At 35.1% G+C, this 12023-nt stretch overlaps 1 protein-coding gene across 8 annotated transcripts in view; it reads right to left on the bottom strand.

Annotated features, from left to right (window-relative positions):
• CPEB2 (cytoplasmic polyadenylation element binding protein 2) overlaps nt 1–12023 on the bottom strand; it is a 72256-nt gene that overhangs the window by 21800 nt on the left and 38433 nt on the right. For 5 of the 8 annotated variants that reach the window (XR_009616525.3, XM_060655415.3, XM_060655410.3 and 2 more), the window contains one exon: nt 11307–11330. The exons of the other annotated variants lie outside the window; for them this stretch is intronic. Coding sequence is in view for 4 of the 5 variants with exons in the window: in XM_060655415.3 (XP_060511398.3) it covers nt 11307–11330 (24 nt within the window). In the remaining variant the exon portion in view is untranslated. The remainder of the gene's footprint in view (nt 1–11306; nt 11331–12023) is intronic. 8 annotated transcript variants of the gene reach the window in all.

Genomic DNA, 12023 nt, shown 5'->3' with positions numbered 1-12023 from the left:
ATGCTCTCACTGTTCCTGAGATCTAATAACCCTGCGCTGGGCTCTGTGCTGACACTGCAGAGCCTGCTTGGGATTCTCTCTCTCCCTCTCTCTCTCTCAAAATAAATACACTTAAAAAAAAGTAACTATCTCATCATCTTGATATGACTCATAACAGTGCAAGTGGTATCAACAAAGGCCATATGAAATGTGATGGCCTGCACAGACTGAAAGATGGGATGAGAAGGGGACTCACGTGCTGTGAACTGTAGCTGGTTGGATGTTGGAAATAAGAATTGGAAGTTTTTAACATCAAAACCAGGTAGAAAGATCATACTTGTACAGGAATAGGAAATTATAGCACAGATTCAAATTCAACTTAAATAAGATGTTCTGAAAGATGCCTATGCGAACTTTGTGAATAATTAACTTCTCCAATACCTTTGCTATTAGAAATAAGGGTCAATGAAAAACAAATGTCAATAATCTGTTTTGACATTAATTTGACATTATTTGACAAATTTGACATTATTTGACAATAATCTGTCAATAATCTGACCAACAGAAAGAAAGCCCTTCAAAGTATTTTATCTAATTACTTTAACAAAAAAAAAAAATCAAGATCCATTATAAATAATATTGTAACTGGTTCAATTTCTAAGGTGGACTTCAATAATTCTGTATTTTAAAAGGAATAATATGAGGCAGAAAAACACATATATTAACTAGTTTTTAGTAGAAAAATTATTTCAGACATGCCAATACATTGGAAATTATTTCACTCTAAAGTGCCCTAACACACATATGAATTTAGCAGGCCCATGAATATGATATGCACTCTTTTTAACAAACATTTATCTTGAGAAAAAATACAGATCATAAATATTTAGAGTCTAAATCGAAATACTAAATACGGTGACAAAGGAAATCACTACGTAAGAGAGGTCATGACCCAAAAAGGATTTAAATTTTCTGTGTTAACTATAATGTTGTAAGCATATTCATATTATAACTGCATTTAACGATGATTCTGTATTACAAAATACCACTTTAACTATAATAAATAAAATATAGTTAGTAAAGCAACTATCAAACATCCATAATCTATATGTCTAAAATCTAGTAACCAAAGCTCAGCTAAACAAAGGATGTAATGGAAAGGCTAAGAACATATTACACATACTAATAAGAACCTTCATTGCTGTAAAATCTGACCATTTTCTTTATAGAAGCCATAAAAGCTATGGAATTATATGCTCTTTTAAAAGAGGAGTTAACTGAGTATACATCAACAACAAAAATATCACGTTTTTAAATAAAAAAAATTTTTTTTAATGTTACTTATTTTTGAGAGAGAGAGAGAGAGAGAGACAGAGCACGAGTGGGGGAGGGAGAGAGAGAGAGAGACAGAGTCACAGAATCTGAAGCAGGCTCCAGGCTCTGAGCTGTCAGCACAGAGCCTGACACAGGGCTCGAACGTATGAGCTGTGAGATCATGACCTGAGCTGAAGTCGGACGTTCAACTGACTGAGCCACCCAGGCATCCCCCAAAACATCATGTTTTATCTTGCCAATTATCTTTCCTTATCACCCAATTTAATTCAACTCGAAACACAACTTTAATACAATTCTCTAAGTAATGACCTACTTCACATACAGTACACTATGAACATGCTTTCTGAGAATGACACATACCTACATTTAGTGCATGAAAATTACAGCAAAGGTAAAAGGATGTGTGCTGAGAGAAGTAAAACTGGATTATAAAATAATTTGGACTAAAATATTTGCAACAGTTTTCAACCAAAATTCAATTAGCTTCCTCCTTTTTTTGCTCTGAAACTAGGATATATTTTCAGGTTCTTACATTTCAAAAGAATGAAGCTGAATGATAATGAAAACACAGCATAAAATTTATGGGATGCAGCATAAGCTACATATTTAGAGGAAAATTTCCATATTTAGAGGAAAACTACTTTTACACGCATGTTAGAAAACAAGAAATGCTTAAAATAATCCTAGTTTCTGCCACAAAAAGATAGAAAAAGAATAGCAAATTAAACACAAGGAAAGATGAAGGAAATAAAAAAATAAAGTCAATGACATAAAACATAGACTAACATGATAGCAAGTCAACAAAGCCAAAAATGGCTCTTCAAAAACATGAAACTGATTTACCTCTAAGCAGAGTTTATCAAGTTCATCAAGAAAAATTAGAAAACTCAAGTTACCAGTACTAAGTATGAAAAAGGGGACATCAACCAACACAGAGCCTATGAACATAAATAGCTAAACTTCCTACCTAGTTTTGCAACCCTGATAGTAAAAACCTGGCAAGAAAATTACAAGAAAACTATGTATCAAGAATACAAGAGGCAAAAATTGTAAAGAAAATATTCACAGGTTGAATCTAGAAATATATAAAAATGGAAAATACATCATGATTAAGTGGAGCTCGCCTCAGGAATATAAGACTGATTGACATTTGAAAATCAATTACTGTAATTCATATTAACACAAGGAACTAGAAATATCAATCATTTCCACAGATGTAAGAAATGCATCTGATAAAGTTCAACAGCCACTCATGATTAAAAACTCCCAGCAAACTAGGAATAGGCAAGAATTTCCACAATCTGATAAAGAGCACTGAAAACCTGCAGTTTACATCTTTAATGATAAACTATTAATGCTTTTCCCCTGAGATCTGGAAGGATGTTCACTATTTATATTCAACATGATCCTGGCAGAACTAGTGCAAGAAGATGAAAAAATAAAGTGTTTAATACTTGCAAGGAAATAGTAAAACTGTCTGTGCTACAAACATGATTTTATATGGAAAATTCAAAAGACTCAAACTACTTGAAGTAAGTGCATTAGCTACGGGACAAATACAAAATCAACTTACAAAAATCAATTTATTCCCAGATGACAGCAATAATAATAGGGAAAAAATTTAAGATAGTGCCATTCTTTATGTCATCAAAACTCATCAAATACCTAGGAATAAATTAAACAAAAGATATGTAAGACCTTTACACTGAAAACAAAAATTTGCTCAGAAATTCTACAAGACTGAAATAAATGAATAGAGAGAAGAAATCAACATGTGAGATGTGAAATTATCTCATGTATAGATTGCATACAATGGCATTCAAAATCCGAGCACATTTTGTCTTCTAGAAACTCTCAAGCAAGTTCTGAAATTTATGATAAATCAAAGAATTCAAAACAGTTAAAAAAAATCACATAAAAGAACAAAGTCAGAGGATTATACAGCCATATTTCAAGATTTACTGGTCAGCTATGATTATTAATAATTATAATAATAGTATAAAATAATATAAAAAAATAATCATAAGCTTTGGTGGCTTAGTCAGTTAAGCGTCTGACTTCAGCTGAGGTCATGATCTCGTGGTTCGTGGGTTCGATCCCCACATCTGGCTGCTCAGAGCCTGGAGCCTGCTTCAGATTTTGCATCTCCCTCTCTCTCTCTGTCCCTCTCCAGCTTGCGCTCTGTCTCTCAAAAATAAACTAATTGTTAAAAAAAAAAAAAAAATTAAAGAATGTAACGCTTAGGATAGGCAAATAGCTAACTGGAACAAAACAGAGTCAAGAAGCAGACCCATACATTTACAGTCACTTCATGTTTTCGAAAGTATCCATGCAGTTCGATGTGGAAAGGAAGATGTTTTTCAATAAATGGTGGTGAAGAGGGGTGCCTGGATGGCTCAGTTGGTTAAGCATCCAACTTTGGCTCAGGTCACGATCTCACAGTTTGTGAGTTCGAGCCCTGCATCAGGCTCTATGCTAACAGCTCAGAGCCTAGAGCCTGGAGCCTGGAGCCTGCTTCTGATTCTGTGCCTTCCCCTCTCTGTGTCCCTCCCTGGCTCACAGTCTCTCTCTCAAAAATAAACAAACATTAAAATTTTTTTTTTTTTAAATGGTGGTGAACCAATGGATATCCAGGTGTGGGGGGTGGGGAAGGAACCTTGATCCCTATTCTCACACCATACCAAAAATACATTCAAGAAAGATCAATGACTTAAATGTGAAAGATAAAACAACAAAGTTGCTGGAATTTCTTCACGATATTTGGGGATAGGCAGTGATTTCTTAGGATTAAAAGGAACTAAAGATAAAAGAAAACAACTGGACTTCCATCAAAATTAAATATTTTTCTGCTTATCAAAAGACAGTGTTAGTGAAGTGGAAAGACAAGCAACTACCAGAAAATAGGACAAAATACACAAAGAACTCCTCTAAGTGAACACTTATACTGAATTAAAAATGGACAAAAGACTTGTACTGAAACTTGACAAAAGAGTATAATGAAATGGGTTACAAGGTATGAAAAGGTGCTTCATATGACCCTTAGTTATCAGGAAGATGCAGATTAGAACCATAATGAGACATCACATACATGTATCAGAGTAGGTAAAATTAAAAAGCTAACAGTACAAAGTCAGTCTTATATTCTGTGGGAGTGTAAAACTGGCAAGCTACTTGGTAGTTTCTAATAAAGTTAAAATATGCATTCATTCTATAAACCAGCAATTTTGCTCTTATATATCCAAGAGAAACGAGTGCTTATGTGCACATGTACACTCACACACACTCACACACACACACACACACACACACACAGAAAAGAAAAAGGATACAAAAATGTTGATGGTACTTTTATTTACAATAGTCCAAATGGAAACCAACTCAAATGTCTATTAGTAGGTTAATGGACAAATTGTGGTATATTCATATAATGACTCTATTCACCAGTAAGAAAGAAATAACTGACAGTAATTTCTGTTCTACAAAATCTTAAATTTCCCTTTGAGACTGACATTTTTAAGTATCTAAAAGCAATTACTTATGAAATTTTAAAATGTCTTTTCTTTTATTTAAAAAAAATTTTAATGTTTATTTATTTTTGAGAGACAATGACAGAGTGAAAGTGGGGGAGGGGCAAGAGAGAGAGAATCTGAAGCAGGTTCCAGGCTCCCAGCTGTCAGCACAGAGCTGGATGTGGGGCTCGAACCCACGAACCATGGGATCATGACCTGAGCCGAAGTCAGACGTTTAACCGACTGAGCCACCCAGACGCCCCCAAATGTTTCTTCTTTTAAAAGAACTGGATATGGTTGTTCCTAAGCTTCTTACCATAGTAATTAGATGTGTTTTTTGTTTTTCTCTAGATAATTAAAAAAAAATTTTTTTTTAATGTTTTTATTTATTTTTGAGACAGAGAGAGACAGAGCATGTACAGGGGAGGGGCAGAGAGAGAGGGAGACACAGAATCTGAAGCAGATTCCAGGCTCTGAGCTGTCAGCACAGAGCCCAATGCGGGGCTCGAACTCGGACTGTGAGATCATGACCTGAGCCGAAGTCGGCCGCTTAACCGACTGAGCCACCCAGGTGCCCTAGATAGATAATTTTAAAGGTGAGATTTCCATGCTGTTAAAACCAGCAGCAAAGTAAGGATATTGATCAACAAGCTCTATAGTCAAAAGAATTTTAAACTGTAATTAGACTGCATTGTTTGAAGGGGTAGGGTTTTTTTTTTTTTTTTCTATTTTAGAAATCATCATTTGACCTTGACATCAAATGCTCCATTTATATTCTCTAACTATTGTTATGACATTCTTGACTAATACTACAAGGCAACAAGTATGAATGGTTACACAAAAATCCTACTTCAGTGATTCTAACTTAAGATGTATATACATCCCTATTTGTCTGTAATATACATAGGCATTTATAACATACACGCATGCTATAAACATAAACATGAGAATTAATATGAGGTTAGTTACAACCAAGATTAGAGTGAGCATCTAACTAAGAATTCTTTAAGAGATTTACAAAGAATGTGATAGTTTTAGAGACAAAAATGTAAAGGAGAAAAGAGGGGAAAAGCTTTATAGGTAGAAGATATTTGCTTGAGCAAAAGTACAGAAATATTCCAAAGGCCATATCAAGGTAAAATATAGAAAACTGGAGACATTCTTAACTATGTGCTTAAAAGCCCTACTTACTTCAAGTAAAATACCTTACGGTAAGTTAGTCACCTAAAATGTACAATAAAAATCTGAAAGGTAAAATAGTAGTTACAATAAAAATTACAGAGGAAGTAGTAAGAGGTGAATGAGATATGAAAAATATGAAAAAAAAGAATAAATGAAGGTTGCCTAATCATTGCCAATGAAAGGGTCTAATACAGCTTCTGTATTGCCAGGGCTTTTTTAAACAGGTCACCAAAATCCTTTTCACGTGAAGGCAAAGTTAGAGGATCTATATTCCTATTACAGGACTAACAATATACCTTTTCCCAAAACAGAAAATTGGCAAAGGTTTTATAGTAAAGAAACACAGCCACTACCTCAAATATGAATGAGCCTTATTTGTTATGTGGACAATTAGGATTCAAATTATTCATTTCAAAATATTTTAAATAAAAAGGCTTAGGGAATGCATGAGATTTTTCTATATTCCTATAATAATGTTTATTCCACACAATAATAAAAGCCAGATTAGGAGCTTCCTTAACTGAAGATGGGGCTAAAGGCTAAATTATGACTAGGCCATGTGACAGAATGATGGTTAGCAACCAGTACATGATTTTCTGGTATGTGCTGTTAGAGGAGTTGTAAGCAATTACTAATTTTACTCCACTGGCTATGTGCCTATGCCCAAACCACCCCTATATTTTCAGATTTTGACCTTATTTTGGAAGCCCAGAATAGAGAAATTTCTCAACATATCAAAAAGGGGGAGGCAGGAAAGGAAAACATTTGTACAAAATTAGGCAATTTATGACTTGAATCTAGGCATAATTCTTTGATCTCAATGTGTTATCCTGTACTTTAATTTACTAACTGTTGTTCTAAAAATAAAAACCAAGCTATATAAATTAAAGATGACTATGAATATTCTTCTCATCTTCTAAGATCTTAGCAGTCACTCTATTGGAGTAGAAAATCTACCAATGTGATGGCATGATTTTTATTTAATATGAAAGGATCAAAAAAACCCACCATCAAAACAATAGAAGTAGGTTTGAGACTGCACTTTCTCAAGCACTACCTGTTTAATCAGATAGAATCACTGATCAGGCATGCTTTTCCAAAGAACTGAGAAGCTATTAAGGTACCCTTATCACCTAAAGAGATTTTGTCCCAATAATAGGTTCATCCTTTTCACATAGGGGATGGATATTTAATTTTAATAATCAATTATAACCTAGTTATTACATCTTTGTACATTAACTTCTAGACATACTATACTTGGCCGTAAGTTCACTAAAATTTTGTTTCTTTTTAGAAACTGGTCTGGCTGGGTATAGGTGTAGAGTTAGGCAGAGTAAGTCTCTTCAAGGAGGAGGGGTAAGCAAATTTTTTCTGTGAAGGGCCAGAGAGTAAAAAATATTTTAGTCTTTGTGGGCCTTACATTCTCTGTTGTAACTCCTCAACTCTGCCATCATTGTAGCTCCAAAGCAACCAGACAAAAGTAAATGAATGGGCATTGTTGTGTTCTAATAAAACCTTGTTTATAAAAACAGGAGGTGTAGCCTGTGGGCCGGTTTGCTGACCTCTGTCTTCCAGTACTACTCTGGCTTTTTTTTCATGCTTTGGAGATTTTGCCCATTCTTTGACAGGTATCAAAAGCATTTACCAAAGATGAAGAATTTCAGCCTTGATTTCATCATAAAAGGATTTGAGAGTGGTGGTATTTAGGGGGTGCACCCTTACTTGGGCTACTTGACAAGATTGTTTAAGAGTCAAACGGATTGAAACCAAATCGAACCAATTCAGAACATCCCGGGGTCAATTTTAGAACAATACATAGTATACTGTCTTACTAATAATTCCTTGCTTATTACAGTGCATAAATCTGAATGGCTACATAGTGTAAATAAATCCAACCTCCCTAACTGAGCTTCCATAATTTCATTCCCTTTAAAATAATTTCTCCTATTTCATTCCATATACAAGCTATTAATTCAAGCTTTGAGATTACCTGCTAGAAAAGATTGCATTATGATGTTTTAGTCCTATTAACTAAAATAGGCTCTATTTCTATTTGTTAAAATATCGCTTATATTTTTGTTCCTTTGGGAGCACAGTAGCCCTTTAACCCTTTACGAAAGGAATAGATGGCAATATAAAAACGTTTGAAGAGGAGGGATAGAACTTACATTACACTTCACACCTCTCTTCACACTCCCACCCAGACCAGTACGTTCACTCTCAGAATTGAATGGAAGAAATGCCGAACAGAAAATAAAACACAAAAGATAGTGTTCCATATATTAAAGACTGCCCCCCCATATGAGAGTCTTCCTCCTTCCTAATCCTGCCCCCCAGGCAGCTCTGAGGTAGAACTTTTTTATGGCTCCTAGGGTGTAGAGACGCAGAGGAGTTGGGGCAGGTTGCAAGTGAAAAACAGGGAAAGAAATACTTGCTCTTTCTTAATTACTTCCAGTACAATTAAATTTTGAATATTCCTAAGGTATATTTCATATACTAGTATCTAGAAACAGCCTGATGTGAAGTTCTTATTGACATTATTAAGGAAATTAAAATATATAAAGTCGTTTTGGTAGTAATTTGGTTTGACTGCAGTCCAGTGGGAAATCTTTTAAATGAAAACAGCTCCTCTGTGCCTGGGCTTAAAGGTGAGTCTAAGGTGGCAAGTAAGAAAAATATAGTTCTTCCCCAAGTGGACTACAAAGTCAAAATGTCTTATGAGAAGTTAATGCTACTCACCGACTACTGCAGTGGTGGAGAGCAATGTCTCATTTTTGGTACAAACTGTATCAACTTATTGTGACACATCCCACATGAGCAGTAGATCAGATATGTGTAAGACTTTTTTTTTTTTAAGAAAGGAAAAATGACTAAATAAAATTAACAAATGCAGCTCCTTTGATGGACCAAACGTTAAACATGAAGCCCATAAAAGGGGGATCTTGGAAGTTAAAAAATTATCAGTGTGATAATGGCACTGTATCTAGCACAGAAGGGGGAAAAAATGAGTAGAAAATAGGAAGAGAGCCAGGCTACTTCTAGTCTTTTCTGAGTCATTCCTTTGGTATGTGTGTGGTTTTTTTTTTTTTTTTTTTTTAATGTTTTATTACGTACTGTGTCAAAGTACTTTCAAATTCACATAACTTTCTCAATAGGTATTTATAATAGGTACACTTTTCATTTGATTATCAAAATTGAAATTTTAATTTTTTTTTAACGTTTATTTATTTTTTTGAGACAGAGAGAGACAGAGCATGAACGAGGGAGGGTCAGAGAGAGGGAGACACAGAATCCAAAACAGGCTCCAGGCTCTGAGCTGTCAGCACAGAGCCCGACACGGAGCTCGAACTCACAGACCCCGAGATTGTGACCTGAGCCGAAGTCGGCCGCCCAACCGACTGAGCCACCCAGGCGCCCCCAAAATTGAAATTTTAAAAGCAGACTCCGACTATTCACAGAGAACCAACTAAAAAATTACTAACGCCATATAACTTGAGAGGAAAATTCAGGCGTTATCCCTCCACACTAAGCCAAATAAGTATGACAGGTCAGTTCCGACCTACAGAAAGCTTCTGTAGAAGCCTTAGGACCATGTGAGAGTCTTCTTTCTTCCAAAGCTGACAGGCAGTCCTAAAGTAGAGGAAATCTTATAGATCTCTATCCTCTGGGAGCCATGAAGAGCAGTAATAAGTTTCTATCTGAAAGAAGAAAAATTTGCTTTTTCTTAATATCATAATCATAGTCTACCATTATTAAACTGAGAAAAAAGATGATAAACAACAGGACTTTCTGACACCCAGTTCCTGAGAAGTTCCTAGGTCCTGATATTAAGTTGGAGTATGCCAAATTACATTAAGAATAAACCACTAGGGTTAAAAGATGAAAGTGTATAAAAGGAAAAGATCCTAAATTAAATATGCTCCGTAGTTTCAAAAATACCTAAAAAGCACAGCTTAGTAAGTGGGTTTTGCCACAAGAACCGAAGCTCCATATTTAAAAAGCAGAGTGAAACAAGGCAGTCTACAGATGTGAGAACAGGTACTAAAGTTCTAACCTTCCCCCTCTCTTCTCAGTTGCTAGCCGCAACCTTCAGAAAGTTATTCAGCTTTAGCGTCTGAGTTTTGAGTTTCTATATCCTATAATTTTTTCATTAAGAAAGCTAAAGAACCAAGAGACTTAGTCAAGCATGGGAAAAAAACAGATTCCAAAAAGGAAGTTAAATTCAGACAATGTGAAATACAAAACTGGAAATACTACTTAAGAACATAGAATACTTGTTTCTGTCATCAGCAGTGGCAGAAAGATTTAGCTTGTTTGTTTTCGAAGTGCACATACTCATGACCACATGAAAAGAAAGTGAAGCACTGGCACGCAGTTATAAAATGTATCAAAAGGCACTATTATTATGGTCTATCCTCCATGGCTCAAGGGAGATTTCAGGGGTCAAGGAAAACCCTTTTTACTCATTTTGGTCCTTATGACAGCTACGTAAGTATCATGATTATTGCGCACTTAGAGGATAAGCTAGCAGGTAAAGCTACTTTTGCTTCTTTGCATCCCATGTACTTTTCTCTCTCTCAGTCTCTCTGTACATACAAAAGAGAAGCCAAGTTTAAAGCGCCACAGACACTGTCAGCTGCTTTCCAAAGAGGTTTAATAGTCCGGCATCTCAGAGGCCTCGTTTTGTCCTTCAGATAGCAAGAAACCAGAGAGGAAGACTGTTGTGGGGCAGAGAGAAAGGGTGTGTGACAGAGCGTGTGAGTGTGCCTGCACGGTCCGGGGAGGGAGAAGGAAAGCATTATATTCTCCAAAGACACACAGAAATGTTAGCAACATGATTTCTATACACCAGTGTTAACAATAGCTTATCTGGTATTATTTAGTTTCAACTGGGTCAGACATAAAACTAATAAACTAGGGTTGGAAATTATATACATAGGTATGGCAACCAGTTACAGATTTAGAGAGCAGAAAAATCGCCTTGCAAGTCACCTTCACTAGTGTTTATTAAACATTTTTCTTAAGCAAACTATAAACAGCAGCTTTACTTTAAAATGTATGAAAATAAACAGTTAGAGTCTAGACAGTCTAAAAGGAAAACATTTATTAAGTAACCAGATTAGTATGGAAATGTGCTTTAAAGTTAGGAGATACAGGATTCAAAAATTTGACAAGTGTGCAAATCAAAATATAACTTTTCTGTGAGTTTTCAGTGCATAAAAAAAATCTAGGCTAATTATAGAGTTGATCAGTAAAACCCAATTAAAAACAGTTATACCATAGCAAACAGAAAGGAATTACCTCGTCTTCGCCCATAACTCCTTGCTGCATGTAAACAAAGGACAAATTGTAAAATGTCAGAACTAAAAACAAGCCCACACATACAAATATCTGTGATATGAAAAGCTAAGTGGGCATCTAGTGATTAGGACTACTTTGTTTTAAGAGCTAGGACAATGTCCCCATGTAATAGCTGCATGTGTTTTACCATTTACAAACCACTTTTATTATATATATATATTCTGCACTGTACCATAAAATGAAATTAACAGGAAATATGCAATTTATTCTCATACATGCTCCAATTCATGAATAAATATTTCTTTCACCTGATCAAGATGGTAATATGTAACACCTTACAGTTAAATAGCATCCCAAGTAATAAATGCAAACAACTTTAATTAAATCCTCATTTTACTAATTATAAAGAGAGATACAGCAGATACAGTCCAACAAACAGCTATTCAAATCCAATTCACATTATATCAAGCCCTGTGTGGAGAAAGTACTGGAAGACACAGAGGTATGAAAAGATATAACAATGTTAAACTGATACTCTGAAGCCTGTAGAGCTTAGATAGAAGGTAAAGACATCAATCCATGTTCAAACTTGCTTAGTTGAAAAAATGATTAATGATACACTACAGTTACCAATGCTTTCAATCCTTCTGGTACATTTTATAACCTCTATCTAAGTGCTTATGTCTCTCTCTCTCTCTCTGGGGTAAAAGGGATTTA

Source organism: Panthera onca, chromosome B1 (assembly GCF_046562875.1).
Source record: "Panthera onca isolate mPanOnc1 chromosome B1, mPanOnc1 haplotype 2, whole genome shotgun sequence".
Taxonomy (NCBI): domain Eukaryota; kingdom Metazoa; phylum Chordata; class Mammalia; order Carnivora; family Felidae; genus Panthera; species Panthera onca.
The sequence above is the reverse complement of the archived record's forward strand: the minus strand, read 5'-3'. Positions and strand labels throughout refer to the sequence as shown.